Raw genomic sequence first — 26,088 nt, 5'->3', positions numbered from 1 at the left:
CTTAAAAGTAACTCTAAAATAACTCCAAATGTGTTTGTCTGAAAGATGATGGGCATATGTATCTCAAATTGCTTGAGGGTGAGTAAATCATGGGGTAATTTTGAGATATGCCTGGATCTTTTTAAGTATGTACTTTTTGTAAGGGTATACGCCCAATGACCGTTTTGTCAAGAAATTATGCACCTTGTAAGCATTCTTGGTAGGAACATCTCAGACCAAGTTAAATAAAGCAAACTCACTGGAGACCTCCATTTAGTCTCCAGTAATAAAGAGCAGCAATATGGGCATTTTCCTTTAAATGATTGATTTCCTCCCTTCACTGTAGCTGCTATGACATCAAGACAGGGAAATATTTCACAATGTGATACAGTGCGTCAGCAGATCTTCAATCAACACCGAGTGATCCTCTCTCCTTGGCCTGAAGGGAACTCCTGAAGTGCTCATCCAGAGATGCCAGCAAACCTCCTGTTTCCTCCTCCCCCGTCGCGGCAGCTCGGTCATGACACTTTGTACAGGTCATTTATAAAACAACCGCCCCTCCCTCCATGCACTGGCCGCACCCCTGGGAGTTTAGCCTTAGAGTTTATAACCTCTCCACTTGGCACTCGGGTCCAAATTACTGAACACTGCTCCCAAACTACCCAGTGTGCAGACTTCAACATGGCAAGTGTCCGGCTGCTGGTGCTTTTGAATAGTTTCTTTATGTCTGGGCTTTCTATGGATCTCCAACTTATCAAAGGTAAAAAAAAAATTGTCTGTGGATTATATAATATATAAGTTGTCTTATATAATAAAAGCTTCTAATATTTGTTAGTTATATTTGACACTGATCTTTAACAGTTTAACATACAAAAGTCTAAATATATGTTTCATTTTATTTTGTTTTTCTTCTGATGAACAGTGAACCCTAAACAAGCCATCATGGGTGTATTTGAAGTTACCCTGGGAAATAAATATGCCTTGAATGCATCGGCTGCCCGTATTGTTTGTGACCATCTAGGCGTGACTATCGCAAGCAAAGCTCAGGTAACGGAGGCCCAGAAACATGGTCTGGAAACATGCAGGTAAACATTTTAAATTGTTAATATTTTCAAAATGAAATTATGGTAAAATGACTGTCTAAAATGAAAACTTTATTATTGTTTATATGATTTTAATTTTAGGTATGGGTGGGTAGATGAGCAAATTGCTGTTGTTCCAAGAGTTCATGTTAGCACAATCTGTGGCAAAGGTAAAGACGGAGTTGTCGTGTGGCGAGCAGACCTCAATAAACTATTTGATGTCTTTTGCTTCAATTTAACAGGTAAAATGTTTCTTGATGCTGTATATTTTTGTATAATAAAGATATGTGTATAATAAATGTTTAAAACCATGTCCCTTTGTGTATTAATATTTATGATTGCAAATAAATACCCACACTGCAAAAAAAAAAATTTCAAGGAAAAAAATTCTTAGTATTTTTGTCTCGTTTTCAGTAAAAATATCTAAAACTTCTTAAATTAAGATGTTTTTTCTTGATGAGCAAAAGACCCAAGAAAATAAGTGTAGTTTTTAGACCAAAAATATCAAATTTAAGTGATTTTGTGCATAAAACAAGCAAAAAATCTGCCAATGGGGTAAGCAAAAGAGATTTACAGTAAATTCAAGAAACATTTGCTTACCCCATTGGCAGATTTTTTGCTTGTTTTATGCAAAAACAAAATCACTTAAATTCGTTATTTTTGGTCTAAAAACTTGACTTATTTTCTTGGGTTGTTTTGCTCACCAAGAAAAGCATCTTAATTTAAGAATTTTTAGATATTTTTACTGAAAACAAGACAAAAATACTAAGAATTTTTTTCTTGAAAATCATTTTTTTGCAGTGTGATGAGCAAAACAACCCAAGAAAAAAGTCTATAGTTTTTAGACCAAAAATATCAAATTTAAGTGATTTTGTGCATAAAACAAGCAAAAAAAAAATCTGCCAATGGAGTAAGCAAAAAAATCTTGAACATTTTTCTTAAACACTAAATTCAAGAAAAATTTGATTGCCCCATTGGCAGACTTTTTTGCTTGTTTTGTGCACAGAATCACTTGAGTTTGATGTTTTTGGTCTAAAAACTAGACTTTTTTTCTTTGGCCGTTTTGCTCACAAAGAAAAAGCATCTTAGTTTAAGAATTTTTAGATATTTTTACTGAAAACAAGACAAAAATACTAAGACATTTTTTCTTGAAAATCTTTTTTTGCAGTGCATACGGTCTTATTTACAACAATGTAATATTTTTTCTAAATGCCTATATTTCATTGTAAGGATACAGGTTTGTGTCTATCTATCAGTTTTTTATCAACTCCCGTCCAGGTCTGTGTCATTTGGCATCAAATCAAAGTAAGTTGTTACTATGCCAAGGAAATGGGAAATTCTGGATATGACATCATCATAGATTTGTTTCCTATAAGCCCACAAATGTGATAAAGGAAGGAAGTCCATCAGATGAATTGGCGGAATCTGAACACTGAGATTTGTTTAATTTTCTATTAAGTAACACGCCCAAACCGGTTCTGTGTTTACAGATTTTGAGATCCAGGCTGCCATGGCCGCAGACCAAAAGAGCACAGAGATACCAAAAACAAGCACTGAATCTTCAGCATCATCTCCACCCGGTTTCTTCTCTACTGCACACAATCTCTCATTTAATAACATAGAGGAGAAACATTTGCTTCTTCATTCAGTCGGTGGTAAGTGTTTGCTGTAAGGCCGAGCTTGGTTATTGATGATATATTAACACTAATGTTTGTTAGTATTTACTGTTTTCTCTTTTCTGATCTCCAGCTGTCCCAGTTGCTCTTCTGATCACGGTCGCCTCTGTTGTTCTCCTGGCTGTCATTCTCGCACTTTACTATTTTAAAATGTAAGTCTTTTTTTTGAAAATGTGTCATGTAAATGTTAATTGATTTAAACTTGATACCATAAAGATTTATCTCTGTCCACACAGTTATCATAAGTTAAAAACGTGACACACCTCCCAAAATGGTTTAGATGTCTTCATATATACCTAAGAGACGTGATTCTAGTTATTAGCTTGTTAGTGTGCGGCAGTGGTTCTCAAACTGGGGGCCATGAGATGATGCCGGGGGGCCCCAGTTTTATGATATTTTATAGAATTTATGATAAATTAATTTTGTGTAATTAAATTTCAGAAAAATAAGGCCACTAACCAACAGCACTACATTGTATAGTTTCATATGTTTTGGAATTTTTTATGTCATAAATTTTCGTTGGGGGGCCACGTTGGGATGCACAGATTATGGGGGGGGGCACGCCGAAAAAGTTTGAGAACCACTGCGGTAAACAAGTTTGTCCGACTTCAGCGGCGCAGCGCAGACCTATCGGCATGTGACATCACAGTCACATGAGAGTGATTCGAGAGTAAGGGACTCCATATGCTTTTTAATCGCTCTTGCGATACTGTGATGTCACTGCGATGTCACGCGCTGATCGTTCTGCGCGGTGCCACATGAAGTCTAGCAGGCCTTTGATGAAAGAGGGAAAAGAAGTTTAATTTGCCAACTTGGAGATTTTGTCGCTAGATTTAGCGACTTTCCAGACCCCTTTAGCGCCTTTTTTTAAAGCGACTAGCGACAATTTACATCATCAAAATTCATGAAAGTTGTGTAAAGATCTGTAAAGACAAAGTCCCGCTAACTTCCGGGTTAGCCTACAAAAATATGTCATCCCTGCGGCACTCTAAGCTTTTTGCTACTTTCCATTGAAAACACACTGTAAAAAGTAAAAGTTGGATCAATTAAAAAATTACTTCAATTGGTAACACCTAAAAAAATTAAGTTTTATAAACTTAAATTTTCTCACTTTGTCAAAATTTTAAGATGAATTTTTTTAATCGGTAACACCTAAAATACTTAAACATTTTCAACTTAAATCCTACACTTAAAGTAAGAACATTTAAGTTTATAAAACTTATTTTTTTAGGTGTTTATAAACTTACATTTTGTAACTTTAAGTAAAAATTTTAAGGTAAAAAATATTTTAATTGGTAACACCTAAAAATTAAGTTTTATAAATTTAATTTTCCCACTTTAGGTGAACATTTTAATGTAGAAAAATGTAAAATAGAAATACTTCAGTTGGTAAGACATAAAATATAAAAAAATTTAGACTTAAGTTCTTCACTTAAAGTAAGCGTTACTAATTGAAGTAATTTTTTGTTGATCTAACTTTTACTTTTTACAGTTGTTGGCATTGAACGGAGCCCCTAGGGTGACACGGAGCAAAATTAAATAGTTTCGTGCGCACGTAAACTTTATCGCGTTTAGTTTCGCTTGAGCACATGAAAGTTTCACGTGAGCACATGAAACTAAACGTTAGAGACAATTTACATCATCAAAATTCATGAAAGTTGTGTTAATCTGTAAAGACAAAGTTGTTGGAGAAAACGTTTAAGTGTCATAAACTTTTGTTAAACACAGAGCTTATTTTTTGCAATAATCCAGAAGTCAATGGGAAAAATTTATGGGCTTTTTTTGCGAAACCAGTGTCCCGCTAACTTCCGGGTTAGCCTACAAAAATATGTCATCCTTGCGGCACTCTAGCGACTTTCCTAGCAAGCTTTTTGCTACTTTCCATTGAAAATACACTGTAAAAAGTAAAAGTTGGATCAATTAAAAAATTACTTCAATTGGTAACACCTAAAAAAATAAGTTTTATAAACTTAAATATTCTCACTTTAAGTCAACATTTTTAAGGTGATTTTTTTAAAATCGGTAACACCTAAAATAATTAAACATTTTCAACTTAAATCCTACACTTAAAGTAAGAACATTTAAGTTTATAAAACTTAATTTTTTAAGGTGTTTTATAAACTTAAATTTTGTAACTTTTAGTAAAAATTTTAAGAAAAAAAATATTTTAATTGGTAAAAAAATTATTAAATTATTATTAAATTTAATTTTCTCACTTTAAATGAACATTTTAAAGTAGAAAAATGTAAAAAAATATATACTTAAATTGGTAAGACAAAATTTTTCGACTTAAGTTCTTCACTTAAAGTAAGCGTTACTAATTGAAGTAATTTTTTGTTGATCTTTTACTTTTTAAAGTTGTTGGCATTGTACGGAGCCCCTAAGGGGACATGGAGCAAAAATTAAATAAAGTTTACGTGCGCACACGGAACTAAACGTTAGATTTTTTTACTCCAATGTCACCTTTGGGGCTCCGTAGTATTGGCACTGTTTGCCGTTTTTTATATATAGAGACAACAAAGACATTCTGGGAGGTGAGTCGCAAGGACTGGAGATGAGAAACACTTAAAAGATCTAACTATTGTGATTGGCAAGCCTTTAAGTAGCACCCTTTCAAAAAGCACACCTTTCCAAAGAGTTCATATTAATACCTCAGAGGTACTGGTACCAAATGTACATATCTGAAACTAACACATTAGGACATTTGTTTAAAGGGTACTGCCCCAGTGACAGCTTGGCACCATTTTTTGACCATTTTGTTTGGACAGTGTATGAACAAACCAGATGGGTTTTAAAATTTAACCAGATGTTAGAGTCAGACTGAAATGTCTCTGTCACAGGAACAAAACCTGCCCGACATTCTGGGATGTTGAGCAGCGACAAGAGGACATTGAGACGGAGGTTTTGGAGCACTATAGTAAAAAAGACCTGCAGAGACCACACGAGGAGATAGAAGAGAAAGAAAACAACAACAATAACCGCAAGACTGACCAAGAATAAAACTGATTATTTAATTTAAAGGGGCCATGGCATGAAAATCTGACTTTTTCCATGTTTAAGTGCTATGATTGGGTCCCCAGTGCTTCTATCAATCTAGAAAATGTGAAAAAGATCAACCCAGTAACTTAGTTTTGGTAAGCCATTCTCTACAAGCACATGAAAAAATAGGTCGTTGAAATTTGGCTCTCCTTATGATGTCATAAGGAGCTCTTATTATAATAATTCCGCCCCTTAATCTGCACTGTACAACCACAGCACTGCCATTTAGTGCAGAGAAAAGCACAATTGAGTTTTAATTTCAATGAACCACCATCATTGTCATCACTGTTTAAATTTCATCAGCTCATTTGCATTTTAATGGACACACCCAAAACGACAAATTTTTGCACACACCTACAAAGTGGCAATTTTAACATGCTATAATACATTATTTATATGGTATTTTGAGCTAAAACTTCACATATGTGCTCTGGGGACACCAAAGATTCATTTGACATCTTAAAAAAGTCTTGTGCCATGGCCCCTTTAACAAAACACTATGGGATGCCTGAGAGTCGACTGTTGCCTGTGTGTGCCACAATGCTGAAGTTATGTAACGAAATGCAAACGTGTGTATTTATATGTGAACTGTGACTAATTATTTTATAACTTTAAATATTTTTTCACCTTTTACTAATTTTTTTAGCTATTTAATGAAAATGCATTGTTCTATGTAATTAGAAATGTTTTTTTTTCATGTTGTGAGGAAAGTTGTTGTGTGGCTTGAGTAGTTTTATAGCTTTGTACATTTTTATTGTAGATTTGAATTTAGTTTTTTGTGGTCACCCTAATTCTCTAAAATAAATGTTATTTTTATATTCATGTCATCAGATACTACATTAGTTTAGTTAAAGTCCGTGAAAACACATTATAAATGTATTTATACAGAAAGACTGTGAACTAGTACTGAATTGTGGAGTATCGTTAAAAGGTTTTTCCACATTTTTGTGTTCAAGATTATTTGGGCGGGGCTAAAACGGTCCCACTCCCAACACAATCGCGAGCATCCATTCAGATCCTCAAAAACATGGTTACTCCTCTATAATAAATTCATGACAAATTTTCTGAGGGATTAACTAAGTAAAATTATATCTGTTTGAAAGACGGGACTCAAGACAGCTTTTCTCGCGAGTAGGCGTGGTTTCATCGGACACGCCCCCAGCGTTTGAGCGCAGATAATCTTGCCAATCTTTCCAAGATTTTGATAATTTACCTTATTTACTTAGTGCTTTTTAATCATTCAAATTTTCCTGTGGTGTGACGAACTGAGAACACATTGAATATCGCACTTTTGTTATCTATACATGTTACAAAATTTAAACTAGTTTTAATGGTTAGCTATTTGATTATAGTTTAACCGCTATAATTTGAAAACAAAATTGAAGTTTGCAAAGCTCAAGTTATTAAATCTAAAAGTGCACTTTCAGATACTAAAATTTTGAAATCAGAGCTATACTATGAGTACAACTAAATGACAAGTATGATAAAACACACAAAAGACAGCATATGAAATCATATATATATATTGCTAAATAAAACAATAAAAAAGGAAGAAAAAAAAGATATTTTTCAGTGTTATTTCTTAATTTCTTGTTTCTATTACATACATTACAGGCACCGTGTCAAACAAAAGTACAATTTCCAAACAATATTAATATACTATATAATATACAAAATAAGTCAAACAATATATATATTTTTCTCTGTTTATAAACACAATTCTACATGCTACATTCAGTTTAACGCTAATTATGTGTAATGGTTTTGCAGTCTATGTTTTGTTTATTTTTTTATCATTGACATTTGGGAAGCAATAGAGATTTTGGGGGAATAAAAACCAAAAAGCGGCTGCATTTAAATGATGTTACTATACAAGCAGCACATTGATCTGCTAGACAAGAGCTCTGGCATAACCTTACGTCTTCATACCGTATTCACACCTGTGATTATACAGTAAGCATTTTTTAAGTAATGTCTGATATGGCAGATAAATAGAGAAACAAGCAAACATCTCTATTTCACCTGCACATACATGTTTTGAGCCATGAATCTCCACTTGGGGGAGACAAAGCCAAGTGAATGTAATGTCATGTTACATCACACCCATTGCGAAACACCCACTTCACATTAAAACAAGCACACATCATCTCTGAAAAGCAGGGCAAGATTCGTTTATAATAATTACATTAGGGTTCCTTTGATTCAATCCTAAACAAACAGTGACCATGCATAAATAGGCACAGAGAGCCTGCAGATCTGTTTTGAAAGGTTACTGTGATCCATTGACTTCTGATTTTACAGCATCCACTAGGAAACTGAGTTCATTGCACAGCGTCTCGTATCTGTAGGCCATTCGGATCTGGGCGACGTTGGTCCGCCGGATGTCATTTCCCTCGGGCCCGTCCTTCAGGTAATTCACCCCGATGAAGTGCTTCTTCTCCTGTTGAAGATGGCAAAGATATAAGTGCTGTATAAATATTTGCATAAATGTATAAAGAGTGCAGTACCTCGTGGGAATGGCCGCTCTGTAGGACGCTGTTCCTGGCAATCTCACACACGTCACATGTGCTTAACTTCCACAGCTGGGCTGCGATAGCGTACTCCTCCATTAGAGCCTCCTGTAGTATGCAGTACACATCGTAAAACAGGAAGGAAAGGTTGGGTAATGGCTTCCTTCTAGGATTTTTTAGAATAGCAGTTTTCAATATACGAGTAAAATAAGGTCAGTGGTTATTATATATTCTTCACGCGACATATGTGGTTCCAAAACGCAATAAATCCATTGTGACTAATTTCAGTAAAAATGTGTTTTCTATACCAAGAAATTGATCAAATTAAAACCACTATTTTCTGTTACAAACTTTCTTATAACATCTTTAGGTTATAATAACATTAAAAATTTAAATCCATAATTTGATTTATTATAAAAACTGATTATTTTTTCCGCATTTCCCCCCAAAATGCTATAATTCTACTGAATCAATATATAAATGTGCATTCATCTTTCCCATGTTTCTTTCGGAAAATAGAAAACAATAGCTATAGGAAAGATGTATTTTTGTGTGTGTATCTGACCTTTGTGTAGTGAAACTGCATAGGGTCATCTGTGGAGAGCGACACACACAGGCCCTTGTGTAGAAACTCTTTTAAAGGATTCTTCGAGTACTCCAAAAACAGGCTGTTGTTACTCAGCGGGGACATAGCGATGGGCAGTTGAGCAAGATAATACAGGTACTGCAGCACAGGACTCTGAGAAAACATATACACATGAAAATAATTAATCTCTCTTTAAAGTGAAAATAAACAAAGTGGGGGAAACAAAACTGAAAGTACATGAAATAATAAAGGTTTTGGGCTTTTAGTAAGAATATTTTAGTCTTAAAGGGCACCCATTTCATTGCTTAAAACAACGTTATTTTGTGTATTTGGTATAATACAATGTGTTCACTTGGTTTATGGTTAAAAAAACACATTATTTTCCACATACCGGACATATTTGTAGCTCCAGATTTCCCTCTTCTCATGAAACACACCGATTTTGTACAAAACTCTCTCTGATTGGCCAGCTAACCTGTACGTTGTGATTGGCCTGAATACCTCTGACGTCAGCTGGAATGTGACGCTCCTTACCATGTTTGAAAGATTCGCTCACAATGCAATGCTAACAGGGGTTAATTTACAGGCTGTGAGTCTGAAGCGGGAGGAATTATGATAATGTCATCTCTACATCAACAATCCCAGGTTTGTTGTAGTCCAATCCGTGTGTTTGTTGTAGTCCAAGAAAAAAAGATTTATGTTGGAGACGATAACTCACATCATTGTTTACTTTGGGGTTTGTACCATTTGCATATTGTTAACATGTACTAATACACACTTACACACCAAAGGAAATGAAAAATCATGAATCGGACCATAGATGCTCTTTAAAGATCCCCTATTTTCATTTTCATTTACTTTGGTGTGTACGTGTGTGTTAGTACATGTTAACGATCTGCGTTAAGCTTTCAGATCATTTTTCACTTCGCTGGACATTGTAAAGGGGTTTTTCTTTATCATGGAGAGGATAATGCGATCATTTACCATTGTTATGTTATATGGACGTCCAGGATTTTTTTTGTTGCTGAATTTTTTTGTTGCTCACCAGTGTGTTTTTCCTCTCAAAATGTACCAAATCACTGATGGCTTTGTTGTGTTTTCGAAACCTAAATATGGTCTGTATTACTTGCATGGAGATCTCCCTAAATCACACAATGTGGGTTCAGTGCCACAACTTCCAAATGCAAAAACCACACTTAAAATCTCCAGACCTTTAACATCCTTATTTTACGAGAAAATTATTTAACAAAGACAATACCTCTAAATAAAATAGCTCAACTGTTCCATTACTTCTGGCCTTTATGTAAGGAGGAGTTACATATTAAACCGGGTAACACTTTAGTATAGGGACCAATTATCACTTTTAACTACTTTCTTATTAGATTACATATTGGCTGTTTATTAGTGCTTATAAAATACATATTAATGCCTTGTTCTGCATGACCATATTGTACATCCCTTAACCCAATCCAATATGTAAGGAATAATTGGCGACGGGCCGTTGAATTATTAGAAAAATACTACGGTTACCACACCTCAAGACATCGATCACATGATATATTTGAAGGGATTCATCTGGTTTTTGTACTTAAATCGCTATTGTGAGTAGGATTATTCTTCCGCGTCTCATCCAACAACTCTCTTGCTTGTTCCAAAACATAATTTTAAAGCTGGCAATGGGAGCTTGAGCCGTTGACACATTCTAATGCAGTTATTAATGAAGTTATTAGAAAAAGAGCGAGAGCAACAGAGACAGAGAGAGAGAGAGAAAGAAAGAGAGAGCGATGGCGAGCGAGAGAGATTGTGTGAATGAGGCTACCTCTGTGCTGTTATTGCCTTAAAAAAATCATCTGTCATGTTGTTTTTGTTAGTCCGTTATTACAGTTAACTATGTGAAGTGATATGGAACTTTAATGCGGTCAAGAAAGCTGTCTGCAACAACTTTCCCCGTGCGTTTTCCAGAAAATAATTGCATACCTCAGAACGTTCATCAGCCAATCAGATTCAAGCATTCAACGGACCGTAGCTTATTAGCTATTAATTAGCAGTAAATTGGGAGTTTACTGAGGCAAAAGTCAAAGTTATCAACAAGTGTTCCCAATATTAAAGTGTTACCTTAAACGGCTGTAATTCCTAAACCCTTCATCCAATTTGAATGTGAATACCCTCTATCTTAAGCTTAAAGTATTCCTCATATGACTCTAATTAGAATAAATGTTGATAAACAGCTAAAATAACACAAAATGTGCCTTTGTTCCAATATTTATGGAGCTGACTGTATGCAACAAACATGTGGCTCTGGTGATGTCATGATGAACAAACAGCACAGGTATGAACAGAGCAGTCAATCTCTAGGGACAGGCTAGCCTCAGCATGTTTTATAAGCATCACATGAATACAGTACACAATATTGATCAGGAAAGCATTAATTGTCTGCGAGTAAGGGTGCACAGATTTTCCAGTTTGCTATACCTACACAACCTCCATCATTTTTATGCTATTTTACCACGGGTGCAGAGCAGATACTACACAAAGCACCAAATCTTCTGCATCAGGTAAAGTTGTGCATACTTGAGACTCAGACTGCTTACCTTCTTAAGGTTTAAGCCATGAGAGATGTTGTCTGCGGTGAGGAAAGCCGAAACCAGATGAGTGATGGACCCGGCTTCACCACAGTGAGGACGAAACTGAAACGTACTAAGGCCACGTTCCCTGTGCAAAGGGACAAAATGTATATGTTAAAAACTAAATACAATAAACAGTAAAGAAGAATGTAGGAAGCAGGACAACGTTGAAAGATTTTTTAAAAGAATATTATGGTAGCTACCTTGTTCGTGTTTTTCAGGGTTACATTAAAGCCTGACAGTAAAGTAAGAACAACTCTGTATTGCAAATATTACAGTAATTCCTCTCATAACAAAGACTTTTCTATTGTTATGAGGCCTCTCCCTTCCTTCAATGTCATTTTCCAGTTCATAGGCATTTCTTGGACATATAAAGTTTCTGACGTACTTCCTGAGGTTGTTGAGCACCATGATGTTGGCATACATGTGGAAGAGGTAGTAGCTATAGGGCGGGTTGTCATCTGTTGTCCATTGCTCAGGTTTAGGGCTCTTATAAGAAAACATATGATCGCTGTGCTTGGATTCATCATCCACGCTATCAAAGCCAGTCACCTGAGAAAGAGGAGCATGTGGACACTGTTAATACAGTACAAGAAGTTCCTTTTAAAGTTTTACATTATTGCAAACAGTTTTAAATTAAATACAATTACAGTTACTGATAACACTTTACAATAAGGTTGTATTAGTAAATGCATTAGCTAATTTGAAATAAAATAAGCAATGTAGCTTTTCATCACTTATTAATCTTGGTTAATGTTAGTTATTGTGAATACAATTGTTCATGTTAGTTCGTTGTGCATTAACTAATGTTAACAGTTGAAACTTTTGATTTTAATGTATTAGTAAATGCTGAAATTTAAGGAAAACACCACCGTTTTCCAATATTTTACTTTGTTCTTACCTCAACTTAGACAAATTAATACATCCCTATCTTTTTTCAATGCGAGCACTTTTGATCTTTGTACAGCGTGTTGTGAATGTGCTAGCATTTAGCCTAGCACATATTGAGAAAATTATCTTTAAAGTTGTCCAAACGAAGTTCTTAGAAACACATTTTATTAATTAGGGGTCTTTTGGGAACTCGTCCCAGAGCTTTTGCCCGATTGTCAAGAAAATCGGTATGTAGCATCTATAGACCCTCAAGGCAAAAAGTTATGGAATTCATGTCGATTCGTCAATCTGTTTCCGTAAACCGTGTCAACAAATTTTGCGTAGAGCGCTAAAAAACGGCTGTATCTTCGCCAAACTTAAGCATATTGACACGAGATTTGTACTTGTGATGGCAGTCAGGACCTGAGGGTGCATGCACAGTTTCGTCACAACACCACCTAGTGGTCAGACAAATGTTTACATGCCTATAACTTTGGCTGCGGTCGACATATTTTAGTGGGACTTGTTACCTTGTAGTCCTGAACTGTTGCCGAGTCCAACGATACTAAACATGCCAGGTTTTGCTTTACACATAGCCCTGCGCAGCAAAATAGCGCTTAAAAAACATGCGCGAATATCTCCGTGAGCGTTATTCCGATCGACTCGAAAACGCCATAGGAAGAACATTACATTACTTTCTGAACAAAAACCTCTATTGGCGCTGTATTAAAATTTTCATCAGAAATGGCCGAAATTTGCGATAAACAAAAAATTACATTTAAATTTTGTGTTTTTTTTACACAATTGGTTATAACTTTGCACCGAAACGAGATTTTTTCACCAGATTTGATACGATGATGTATAACCACAGTCTGAGGCTACACAAAAATATTGTATGCTTGCACCACTAGTTGGCCCTACAATTAAACAAAACCTTTGAAATAAAGCAACCCTATGATTTCTTCACTAAACTAGAGTGTATAGTTCAAAACTAACTAGATGCAACACAGTTATGATCTGAGGGTGCATGCACAATTTTGTCATTGCGCCACTTAGTGGTTTTGAGATAGAAATACGGTATTTTTTGCCTAAAACTACTGCTACAGTACAACTAAAACCTTGATTCTTCATCGATTAAGCCTTTACTGGTTTGAAGTATAATCATTGGTGCATTCCAACTCACTCCCTAGCAACCAATGAGAATACCTTATTAACCATTTTTGCAAGAGGTATATTTCTGCATAAGAACATTGTAGAGACATGGGGGGGCTCTTTTGACTCATGACACCACTGTAACATTTTGTGAGCTGAGTATTGCCACTGCAAGCACCACTCACATTTTCTTCAGTGTTCTAGTTGTCAATGCTCTTCAAGAAGAGAGGGAGAGATTTCACTGAATGAGAACACAGCTTTTTTGCTGATAACTGTTATAATTTTTTGTCTGAAATCAAGAGATTTTCCTAGGTTCTTTAAACTGCTCATCTGAACTCAACTTTACTTTCTCCTGTGCCCTTTTTGGCCTGACCCCGGCAATTGCTGCTTGCAGCTATATTGATAAATAATTTTGATAAATTTATGGTAAGGAATTTACAAAATATCTTCATGGGGCAAATCCGTTCCTTAATATCCTAATGATTTTTGGCATAAAACTCCAAAATGATCATTTTGACACATACAATGTATTGTTGGCTATTGCTACAAATGAAGAGTTTGGTTCCAAAACACGATAAATCCATTTTGACTAATTTGGGTAAAATCTTGTTTTCTATACCAAGAAAGTGACAAGATGAAAAACACTATTATCTGTTACAAACTTTCACATAGCATCTTTAGGTTATAAAAACATACAAAATTCAAATCCATAATTTGATTTTCAAAGATTTATTATAAAAAATAATATTTTTTTCTGCAATAAATCCACTGAATCAATATATAAATGTGCATTTTCTGCCATGTTATTTTCATTTAGTTGACTAGTGATATACACTGGTTAAAAAATAAACATTTATGGCATTAATCAAAACACTTACTTTGTCATATTAAGAATACTGTCATTGCTGCGGTTATACTTGGGACGTCGTCACTGAATTGTTTTGACAGCGATCAGCTGTAAAATGTTTTGGTCCTGCTCGATTTTCATTGGCTCCAAAAAAAATAATGAAACGTTTTTCATAAGATCTACTGGGCTCAATGTGTTAGCATGACAGAAGCTTGATGCTGCCATGTGAAAACAAACAACAGCCGGCATTTTTCCTTTACCCGAGTGCCTCTTGCGTAAATTATTCGATTTTGATGGCTTACGTTTCTTCTCCGCCACAGAAAACCACCACAGGTTTATCAATGTCATCAAAAATACTATTTTGTTTTTGTTTGTTCGTTGATCACGAAGTACAAAATAAATGAGGAAAACTAGGATTCTGTGTGTATTCAAGCGCTGCCATTATTGTTTACAATGCGTGGAATGGTGCCCGATGATTTGTTGAGCAGATTTTTGCATGCTGCACAAAGCGAAGACTGGCGTTTGTCGCAGTTTGGAAAAAAGGGAGAAAAGGTGACAGAATAACACGGGCAGATATTGGATTTTGCGTCAAATTAAGAATTGACTTTTTAATACTGCCCTGATATAATACTGATTTTGGCGGTAACGTTTTTTTTATAGCGTTTGGAATCAAACTCTTCAAATATACCCGTACAAATATATTCATCTCTTTAGTTTATGTTACCTACAGTAAAGCATTAACTAATTTTAACAAATACAATCTTATTGCAACGTGTTTAGTGTAAAGTTTATCGTAACTACATCGATAAAAACATTGAAGAATGAGCATGTATCACAAACTTATAAACTTACATATTTTAGAAATACATGGAGCTCTTTGTGGTTCTGAGGGTTCACCGTTGCTTCAAACAGAGGAAGGAAAATGTTCTCGAGCATCTTGGCGAAGTTAGGAACCAGCTTACGTGATTTAAAAATGTCACTGAAAAAATAGTCACAAAGTACATTTGTGAGACGAACCATAATCCATAGTAAAATCTAAAAGATTTCATACTGTAATCTTTATGAAGCTACAATGCTTACTATATTCTGGGAACCTGAATGACCCAGCGCATGTTTGGCGAGTACACTTTTTGCTGAATGAACCAATTAGAGAGGCTATCCCACTCCTCAGTGGAGCGTCCGTAGATGGACAGTCGTGGTTCAGCGTGCTGATACTTGCTCTCCTCCAGATCATGTGCTACCTCCTGATAAAGACAAGGAGGCATGTGAGATCAGTATAACACAGTATGGTGCATAAGCCCACCATGCCACCGTTAGATTAGCAGTTTTTGCAATGGTACACTGATCATATATAATTACTTTTCAGTCTCTTTTTTACATTCAGAAAATACAGGCACGGTTCCCACACTTTAGTTAACTTCAAATTCAAGGACCTTTCAAGGACTTTCCAGGTCCAATACCCTCAAATTCAATGACTAAATGTTGGGACACATTTCAAGTAAGGGCAAGGTTACAATGTGTTACCTTTTAAGATACATTGTTACAGTTCCCTTTCGAGGGAACTCCCGCTGCGTCACTGCGGTGACACTTTGGGGACGCCTCCAGGGGTAAGTGCGTCTGAATGTGTATATCAAATTCAACCAATGGTGAGGCTTAATGACAAAGACAGGGTCACACGGGAGCCAGGAAGTATATCGCTATCTGAAATATTGCCAAAGACAGCGTTACAAGGACGCAGAAAGTATGGCAAGGGAGACGCAGCGTCTCGTTCCCTTCTCAGGGAACAACAGTTACATACGTAACTCGAGACGTTTTCATGTGTCAAACACAACTATGCAAAAAAGCATTTTGGTATGAATCAACATTCGCATACAGAAGATATAAACATTTAAAGTGAACAGTTTAGCACGTGTGCTTTAAAGTCTAGAATTGTTATGATATTATCCTACACTACACAGGGAATAATATGGATTTTTTCCCAGAAAACATCTTGCATAGCACTTTCAATGACCTGTATCTATGTATGTATATTTTCAAAAACTTCCCAGGGCCTTGAATTTTTCCCCCCAGATTCACAAACTTTCAAGGATTTCAAGGACTCGTGGGAACCATGTACAGGTAATTTGTATGCAGTAAAGACTTAGCACAATACTGTAGTGTATATGGGAGCGTTTTGGCACAATGGGTGCCAAAATGCCGCCATACCTTGATCAAGCGTGCAAAATACTCCCCCTTGATGTAATTGTCGGTCTTCAAGTAGATTTCCCGCAGCTCGCTGGCTCCTACCGGATTGTATTTGGAGTTGAATTTGTCGAAGCGGTGAAATGTTTGTCTGCCCTGTCAATACAGTTCAATTAAATTTATGCACATATAACAACAACATACAGTAAAACAAAGTTATTTTACTTACAGCATGAACATCTAAGGAGTCCACGGTGAGATCGTAAGGGTCCATGTTCAAATTATTAAACACTTGTTTGAGAGTTAGTTTCTGCCCGGCTTTCTCCAACACGACCCTGTCCGCGTCAGATTTATAGGTGGTCTGGATGAAATCAAGAAGGTGTTTTTGGCTCATACAGGCCGCTGCATGGATGTGCGTGTCCACCTGTAGACAGCCATGTACGTGTTTGCATCAGTCAAACAAGTTAAATACATTAGCGAGTACATCAGTGTATGGATCGCACCTTTCTGACATTGTAGAAATCTCTGTGAGGAACGCTCTTGAGTTCCTTCAGCTCTGCCATTTCGTTCAACATTTCGTGCAAGTAAAACTTCGATTCGAGAAAGTTTAGTCGTCTGTGGCAGTAGGTCTTCGTGTTTGAACGGGAGATACATTTAGGGGTAAATAAGATGTGCGTACTATATGAATGAATATGGATGTTGAGATGCTTACGTGGGCCCGTCGATGATCATGGCGAGCACGTGACTCATGTCTATGGCGAATGTCTCCAGGTCTGGGTAAGGCAGACAGTGTGGTTTGTTCATGCTCAGAGCTTCACTGTTTTCATACACATAAATGATGCCATCCTTCATCTTCAACTCATAATTGAGGTTTTCTGGAATATTCTCCATGCTATAAGGGTCCTCTCCTTCACCGGGGCAAGGGCAGAGATCTGTGAAGAGCAGAGAAGTTTAAAGATAGGGTTGCATGATTAAAAAATGCATTATGTGATAACTTGCTAAATAATGTGATATACGTTATGTGATGCTGTAATGCTTTAAAGGTGCATTGTATAACTGTTAAAAGGATCTCTTGACAGAAATGCAATATATTATACATAACTATTTTATCAGTGGTGTGGTGTATAAAGACCTTACATAATGAACTGTATTGTTTTTATTACCTTAGAATGAGACGTTTTCATATACATCCACGTAAGGGGACGCGCGATGTAAGTCGCCGCTATGTTTCTACAGTAGCCTTATGGGGCGTACACACCAGTGATGCGGGTTTATCCAAAATGAGCGGGTGCCTGCGGTCACCCGCGGTTACGACTCATCTAAAAATTAACTAACCAATTAATTAACAAATTAACTAGCCAATTAACTATTTTAAACAATTAATACTTCCTGCAGGCCAGGAAGCAGGTAGGATACAATATATATATATATATATATATATATATATATATTTTGTGGTCCGAGTTGCAGGCGGGTTTGTTGAAAACGTCGGTCGGGTACAGGTTGTTTATACATTGACCCGCACATCATTGGTACACACCTAACGCGAATTCAACAATTTGCGCAAGTAGATTACATACTAAGTCAATGCAATGATGCAAACAGACGCAAACTCGCGCGGGGCAATGCGAATGATGCGAACTGGGAGGCGCCATTGCACAGAAACACGAGCAACTTGCCTCAAACTCAAGCGAAAAATTTGCATGGCACGAGTTCAATCCAGCAAGTAATCTAGAGCGAGAAACGCAATGCCTCGCGTTTGGTGTGTACTCACCATAAAACAGACAAACTGCTCTACAGAGCGCATTCTGTCACTACGTTTCTGTCACACGATGACGTGTTTGTCCTTTGGCGGCTACCGTAGCTTCACTATGCGTTTCGAAAGGGAGGGAAGCTGTGGACTGAGCCGTCGGTTGCAATTCACACTCACAGTCTCACCACTAGATGCCGCTAAAAATCTACACACTGTTTCTTTAAAGGGACTGCCTGAAAATAGTCCCTTTGGTTACTTTCAATAGCAGGGGACTATTTTCGGGCAGTGCGTCATATCACTACGCCTGCTGCAGCCATGTTACAGCAGCAAAGTCCTTGATTATTACGCTGGAATGAGAGTATAGTTCATAGCCATATCAGCCTAGAAAATCACATCTTTTACTTTTCCGTCAGTCTTAGTACACGATGTAACTACAGAAGAGTCAAGTTTTAAATAGGAAATATATTGAAACTCTTTACTTATTTTTTAAATAATGGTCTACTCAGATTCAATTGATTATGCTAAGCTATGCTAAAAGTGGTAGCGCCAGACCCGGAAATCATTTGAATGGATTCCAAAACGGTAAAAATCAAATGTTTAACTCTAGGGGAGCTGGAAAATGAGCATATTTTCAAGAAAAAGTGGAGTGTCCCTTTAAGTTTGCAATATTAAATTGTATTATAATCAATACATAAAAACTAAAAATTACAAATCCAAGATTCATGTTTCGCATTCTTTCTGTTAAAAAAAAGCATCACTGTCTGTCTCGCCAGGCCATTGGGTCTAAAATTTGTTTATTGTTAAATTCTTGGGAATGTACTTTGGACAGGGACTTAAGAGAGTCTTTAAACAAAAATAGCTTTGAACAGACATTACAGTGAAATGTTTACAGAAGCTAAAATGAGCCCAGATAGAGAACATGTGTCAAAGTCTGGTTATGAGGCAGACGTACCTGGCAGGATTTCATCCTCTTCTCTCCACGTTTCATCCGCAGCGTTATGCAGAAACTGTGAGGTGGCCCGAGGGAAGCGGTGATATGCCAGCTTCGAGTATTTTTCTCGAATAAACAGTGCTTTGAGAAGACTCTTAGCTGCTTGCTCGTAGTCCTCGACCGTTATCTACAAGTGCACAGTGATTGAGAGCAATTCATTATTATCAGCTACTGAAATACTCAATGGCTTTATCAAAGAAAATGATCACAGACTTATCAAATACTCAGTGCTTTCCAGTACGGTTGTGTGATACATGTATATTGTATGCCATGTAAAAGTTCAAGTATAGGGGCAGAAATATTTTTGTGTGCAACCATCCCGCACACAAGGGCGCTAAATATCACCAGTTTATCAATATTACCAAAATAACACAAATTATCAACATATTTTTGTTTGGCCACAAGGATGCTAAATGTCGTCAGCTATCGTTATTATTAAAATCACACAAATTGTCTACATACTTTTTTTGCCACTATCACGCACAAGGATGCTAAATATTATTTGTATATCTTTTCCAGCAAAATCATAGAGATTATCGAGACAGTGGCAAAAAAAACTAAACATTGCACACACCTACTATCCAGTAATACACACCCCAGCGCAGTAGTCTCCACTGATGATGACTCTTTGAAAATCTGGAAATATTTGTGGCATCAAGGGGCAAGTAGATCCAGGAGGCACGATGGGGGTCACCACACTGTCTGTACTCATTGGGATTTGCAGTGACATTGACTGGGATCTAATAATCTGTAGACTCTTCTTCCTACAGAATACAGATTAAAATGGTTAGTCAAACTAGTTATTAAATAATAAAACTTTAAATGTATAAACTGAAGGACCATTCATGCTAACCGCTTGGCACTTTCTTCCGACTGTTGCTCAGCCAGTTCTCTGAGCAGCTCTCTCTCTTTGGCTTCCTGTATGCCGATAGGACAGTCCTCAGAGACCGTGTACAAGGACATGGCATCTTTACTGTCCTCTTCCTTGAGCACCGAAGCGTACACCTTCTCTGCCAGTAGTCGAACTTCCTCATCCACATCACTTAGAGCAATCTTCGGGAACTGCCGTGGCAGGTCTGTACGGATCGAACACGATCACATTTAATTTCTTAAACAATAATGTCATTTACCAAAGCATTTGGTCACCAATACCATACGCAAACATGTCATGAAACTAAACAAAAATGTTGGAGTGCTTGCTGTCACCACGCCAAAGCCTTTGATATATGTTTAACGGTTCACAACAGCACACTTGTTATAAATAGTCGTGTGGATTTCCCAGCTATTGCTTCTGGCTTGTAAAGTCAGTCAGTAGGCCAGCACACAGCTGCAGGCATACATATAAAGTTAAGACAGATCAAGTGTCTGAGCTCTGGGTGTGAGTTGATACGTTTTCCCTGAACAGTTTGCCCACAGTGACAACATCAAAAGTAATCCTGATCAAGAATCAAACCCCAATGATGAATGTTGTTTCTGCATGAATAATCTACTTGTATCAGACTGACTAACAGTTGTATAACCACAGGTACCACAACATTTGAGAACAACAAGGTTGAGGGCATCCAACTAATTGGAGAAGGTAACATCTTGATCTATTGGTTAAGAAATTAAATTATGATAAATGTAATCTGGTGATGCATTTGGCATGTGCTTGTATGCAAAGCATTCTATTTATATCTGAAGAGCTCAGAAAGTCGCTAACCGCCACCTCCGTTAAAAATTAAACAATGATAACGACCGAATGTTCTCGTGCGTATTATACGTTAATCAAATACTTAAGCATCAAATCTGCTTAAGCCCGGCCTTAGGTCATTTAGATATATCGGTTTGGTGGCAAAATCTGTTAAAGACGACACGTCCTCAAGGTGCACAGAAGACGAATTTGAAACGACCATGTATCACATTCAAATTTGTGTCCTTTGTGAGTATTTGGACCTGAATACAACCCAGATGTGTCAGCCACATTTATCACAGCGCCCCCTAATGTGTGGCTTAGTTTACTTATTTTTTCATTCTGACTTTCTAGTTCAGGGAATTTTTTCCAAATTCTATTTTTTTCTCAAATTCTGTTTTATTTTTCTGTATTCTATTTTTTCTTTTTGTTCTGTTTAAGTTTTTTCAGTTTTTGTTTCCATTTGTTCCATTAGAATTTTTCTAGTTTTTTTATTCCATTTTGTTCTGCTTGAATTTTTCTTTTATTTCCTTTTAGTTCTGTTTAAATTTGTCTGTTTTTTATTCTATTTTGGTCTGTTAGAATTTTTCAGTTTTTGGATTCTACTTTGTTCTGCTTAAATTTTTCTCTTTTTTGGATTCCATATTGTTCTGATTTTTTTTCTGATTTTTGTATTCCATTTTGTTCTAATACATTTTTTACTTTTTTATTTTGTTCCATTTGGATTTTTCTGTTTCTTTATTACCCTTTGTTCTGCTTAAATTTTTCTGTTTTTTTATTACATTTTGTTCTGCCTAAATATTTTTGTGTTTTTTGGATTCCATTTTCTTCTGCTTAAATTTTTCTGTTTTTTTATTCCATTTTGTTCCTCTTTAATTTTTCATTTTTTTTATTCCATTTTGTTCTGCTTAATGTTTTTTTATTCCATTTTGTTCTGCTAAAATGTATCTGTTTTTTTGGGGGGGGGTTCCATATTGTTCTGTTTATATATTTCTGTTTCTTATTCCATTTTGTTCGGTTTAAATTGTTTTTTGTTCCATTTGAATTTTTCTGTTTTTTATTCCATTTTGTTCTGTTTCAATTTTTTGGATTCTGAAAATGTATAACTTAAATTTAAGTAATCAGAATGATTAAACTTATTATTATACAATCAAACAACAGTTTATTAATGGTTTCATTTAAAAGTACATTTTGGTAGTGTTTAAATTTTTGGGTAATGCTTACAGGATTTCATGGAAAAATCCAACATTGAATCTTTTTGTCAGACAAACTGCTGTCAAATTTAGTGAACAGTACAGATAAAAACATAGCCAATAAAACATTAAGGGCCCTATCTTGCACCCAGCGCAATTGACTTTGTCAGTGACGCATGTATCATTTCGTATTTTGCACCGGCGCACAGCGGGTTTTTCCCTCCACAGACGCACGTCGGCAAACTAGGGAATGAACTTGCGCTCCCTGGGCGGTTCAGCACAAAAAAGGAGGCGTGCTCCGGCGCAAACCATCTCTTATGCTATTTTGCAGTTTCAAAAAACAATTGCGCTACTAACCAAAAAAAAATAGTCTAAAGTCAGTGGCGCGTTGCGCGTGGTTCATTATGCTATTTTAAGGGCGCATGCTTGACCATAATGTATAGCGTGCACAACGCGCATTGCTTATCTAATCTACACAGATGCAACAGTTATTTTTGCAAATCATAAATTGTTACAATAAAAAAATTTAAGATAAGGGAAATCATCATAAATTGTTACAATAAAAAATATTAATACATGAGATAAGGGAAATCATATGGTGAGCATTGTGGTGATAGTTTTTATTTATTTTGTGTGGCAGCGTTAAACAATTATCATGCAAATAACGATTAAAATATTTTCATAAGTTTGTTGTGTGACTGTATTACGTTTATTTTATGTAAATAATAATTAAAATGTTTTCAAAAGAAAACTTTATGTATATGAACTTGATTTGTAAGTGTAGGCTACTTTGGGGTTGGACCTTGCGTTTCTTGTGTCCGATTTCAAGCCCTCAAACCCCTTCAGCTGTGAGGGTGGACGCAGCGATGTCCTCCTGTGTGCCCGGCGTGCCCGATTTATGCTGGCAAGCTTGGGATCCCCCCGTCTCCTGACATCATTGTACTGCTTGGCGCAGCTGATGAGACAATTGCGGCTATTTCCTCTCACGCCTGTTTAACCGCGACGCTGATTCGGGTGGGTTTCTCCTATCCTCATACAAAACAACTTCTCTGTCTTTGACTGCTCTTACAAGAACGTGGGTCTCCTCGGCTGTGAACCGCTCCTGGCGTGCGCCTGGTAAATCCGTCATAATAATAGCAACCCGCCATGGAACTTGCGCCCTTGCGTTTAAAGGGAATGTTGGATAGCGTTCTGATTGGTTTATTTGACGTTACGCCCAAACCACACCTATGAATAATGAACCTACTTCAGACCAACCCCTTATTGATTTGCGCCCGGCGCAAGACTTATTTCTCCCGCCGTGAAAATAGCAACAGCGCCCAAGATCCGCCCACAAAGTCACTTGCGCTCTGCGCTTCGCACTTGCGTTTCAGATCGTTAAAATAGGGCCCTAAAGCTGTATATAACTTAGTCTATGTGAGGAAGGTCTTACAGTTTAATTTCTCAGTTTTTTAAAAACTTTGTCTCTTTGTCTCTTTAACATGGTTTTCTCTATTCAGAATGAATCTTTATACTTGACGGTGCGCAATCATATGACCATGTTGCATCCTGCAAACAGGGACATGTTTCCATACATTTCTTTCTTTCTTTTTTTTTTGCCTGTTAAGAAGCCAACGGCAATTAACTGATTTTGGCAAATAAGTTATAATGACTTTATATGGGTAAATGGTTTATACAAAATTTGTCAAATTCCGCAAAATTCTGCACTATAAAGTAAATTCCGTTTTCATGTCTTAATTTCGTGATTCTGTCCGTGTTTTCTGCATTTAAATCATAAGGCCCTACTAGTTGCATCTTTAGTGAATTTGCAACTGTTTACTATATTTTGTCCAAAGTTTTGCCAAAAAATGTGCAGCAAAAGGCAATCATTTCAAAAGTGTTTAAAGCCAAAGTCCTTTTAATGAAGTAGCTTCACTACACCCCCATATTTGCAACGCTCCCGGAACAAGACTAACAAGACCTGTTAATTCTGCGCAAAGTTCCTCTTTCAGAGTATTCCATTTTTTTAATCGGTTGGTGATTGGCTCTTTTTACTGGGAGGCGGGACTAGAGCGGCCTTTCTGATCATTGCGGTCTGCCCCCATTCATATCAATACGCAGTGACGCATCTTGTTAATATTAGGTATATATATTACTGACTAATAAACATTTCAGTGCTGTAAACTGAAATGACTGAACCTAAACATAAGAGCCTGACAAAAAAAGTTTATTTAAATGTCAATATGAAAAAATGTCATATGCACTTAAGAGGGTTTTGCATATGAACTCTTCATTTATGTTCTATCTATACTTATCTATATCTATCATATTTTTGTTCCACGGGAATCAAACCCACGACTTTCGCTTTGCTAGCGCAATGCACTAACAGTTGAGCTACAAAACATGCACACGTACAAACACTCTGCTACAATAACTTAAGCATCTTTCTCTATAATGAATACAGGTAAATAAAAACCTGTAGCTCAACTGGAACAACATTGCATTAGCAGGGCAAAGGTCATAGGTTTGAACTAGAGATGCATTATATATTGGCCAATAATAGGTATCGTGAATAAAAGCAATTTTTCACACTGAAAAAAGTGATTCATTCAATTTACTCAATTTTTTAAGGTAAGTGGTTGCAATCAATTTATTTAAGCTACATTTAAACAAAAAAAATGTTTTATTTTAATTTACTTTACTAATCTTTTTTGTTTTAAATGTAGCTTAAATAAATTGATTGCAACCACTTACCTTAAAAAAATGGAGTAAATTGAATGAATAATTTTTTTCAGTGTATCGGCTATTGGCAGATAGTTTAAAAACAGCCGATAGCTATTGCCGATATAGTCTGTTAATCAGAGAACTAAAAAATGTGATGAATTTGAGATTTGTTTTTAAAAAATATTCAATATTAATGGTCATTGAATAACATTCAGAAAATTGAATCTTCAGAATTTAGTTAATGCAAGTTAATATAACCACCAAACTTTTGACATTAGCAGATATTAGTCTGAATAATCTGCAATCGATATCGGTGCATCTCTAACCAGAAGGAACACACACTGATAAAATGTGTAGCTTATAAGTCGCTTTGGATAAAAGCATCTGCTAAATGCACAGCTGTATGACTGTTGTCGTCTTACCTTCAGTCCCTGACACTGACATCTCAGGACCTGCTGATTTAAGCACCCGCAATCCGAATGTGTTACTGGGCATAAGTTTAACTATCTATGTGTCATGTCCAGTGAAGCTCTGGAAAACTGCTGTTGTCTGAATTGAGTTTTGTTTTGGTGAGTGTCTCTCGCTCTCTATTTTAGGGATGCTGTCTGAATACACTTTTGTTTTCTTGAGTGTCTCTCTCTCTCTCTCTCTCTATTTTTGGAGGCCAAAAGCCTCACGTCCACAGAGCAACTAATCCTTTGAATGTCACCAGTGCTGTCAACAAAAAGCAATCCCATCTGCTTACTAACAGGACCTTACCCAAACCATCTCATGTATACAATCCTGACTTTAGCATTTACTCTTTACTACTCTCAAAAAATCCACCAGTAGTCTCCCAAACGACGCTCTAAAATCTTACAGCCCATGTAAGCTGACTCTGTGTTCAGGACAGTGGTTGCTGTTGACTGATGGCTCCAGGCATCTCGCACCCCTTAGCTCTTGTTTTGACCTTGCTTTGAGCACGTATCCTTTTAGCTGCAGATAAACAATACCGCTGGCCATTAGCAGGGCTACATATGAGGCATCATGTCATTTAGTCTAGAAGTACTGTAATCACCCCTGAAACTGACACCTCCTTTGGAGCTTATGCTGAGTGGTGATAGGACGGGTGACGTTCATGTTGTCCAACAACAGGAGGCCATGCTCGGAATCTATTTGTATCACATCAATACGAAACCATAGAATGAAAAAGACATGAAAATAAGCTGGTATAAACTCAGTCTTAAACCC

At 36.5% G+C, this 26,088-nt stretch overlaps 2 protein-coding genes across 2 annotated transcripts; one reads left to right on the top strand and one right to left on the bottom strand.

Annotated features, from left to right (window-relative positions):
• Positions 1-201: 201 nt before the first annotated feature.
• On the top strand, positions 202-6,598 carry lyve1a (lymphatic vessel endothelial hyaluronic receptor 1a). Its single transcript, XM_055213525.2, has 6 exons — positions 202-739; positions 902-1,064; positions 1,164-1,303; positions 2,552-2,716; positions 2,811-2,889; positions 5,578-6,598. Exons 1-6 carry the CDS (start codon positions 451-453, stop codon positions 5,735-5,737), a joined length of 996 nt encoding a protein of 331 aa, XP_055069500.2. The 5' UTR covers positions 202-450; the 3' UTR covers positions 5,738-6,598.
• A 685-nt stretch (positions 6,599-7,283) lies between these two features.
• ampd3a (adenosine monophosphate deaminase 3a) lies at positions 7,284-25,564 on the bottom strand. The gene is given in 15 exon segments (XM_073859390.1): positions 7,284-8,216; positions 8,284-8,394; positions 8,852-9,025; positions 11,464-11,584; positions 11,885-12,048; positions 15,218-15,344; positions 15,446-15,609; positions 16,571-16,702; positions 16,776-16,970; positions 17,050-17,175; positions 17,255-17,478; positions 19,252-19,417; positions 19,886-20,054; positions 20,144-20,366; positions 25,281-25,564. Coding segments are annotated over 15 exon segments (2,340 nt in total). The 5' UTR covers positions 25,354-25,564; the 3' UTR covers positions 7,284-8,045.
• Between the last annotated feature and the right edge of the window lie 524 nt (positions 25,565-26,088).

The sequence above is a fragment of the Misgurnus anguillicaudatus genome, chromosome 21 (genome assembly GCF_027580225.2).
Source record: "Misgurnus anguillicaudatus chromosome 21, ASM2758022v2, whole genome shotgun sequence".
In the NCBI taxonomy this organism is placed as follows: domain Eukaryota; kingdom Metazoa; phylum Chordata; class Actinopteri; order Cypriniformes; family Cobitidae; genus Misgurnus; species Misgurnus anguillicaudatus.
Note: the sequence above shows the minus strand (reverse complement) of the source record. Positions and strands in the feature narration are given on the sequence as shown.

Bases quoted from the DNA above. Each gene is read 5' to 3' on its own strand.
- lyve1a (XM_055213525.2), top strand. From the start codon at position 451: ATGCCAGCAAACCTCCTGTTTCCTCCTCCCCCGTCGCGGCAGCTCGGT. The intron at 2,717-2,810 runs GTAAGTGTTTGC...TCTGATCTCCAG, and splicing joins GCTTCTTCATTCAGTCGGTG to CTGTCCCAGTTGCTCTTCTG. The intron at 2,890-5,577 runs GTAAGTCTTTTT...TCTCTGTCACAG, and splicing joins GCACTTTACTATTTTAAAAT to GAACAAAACCTGCCCGACAT.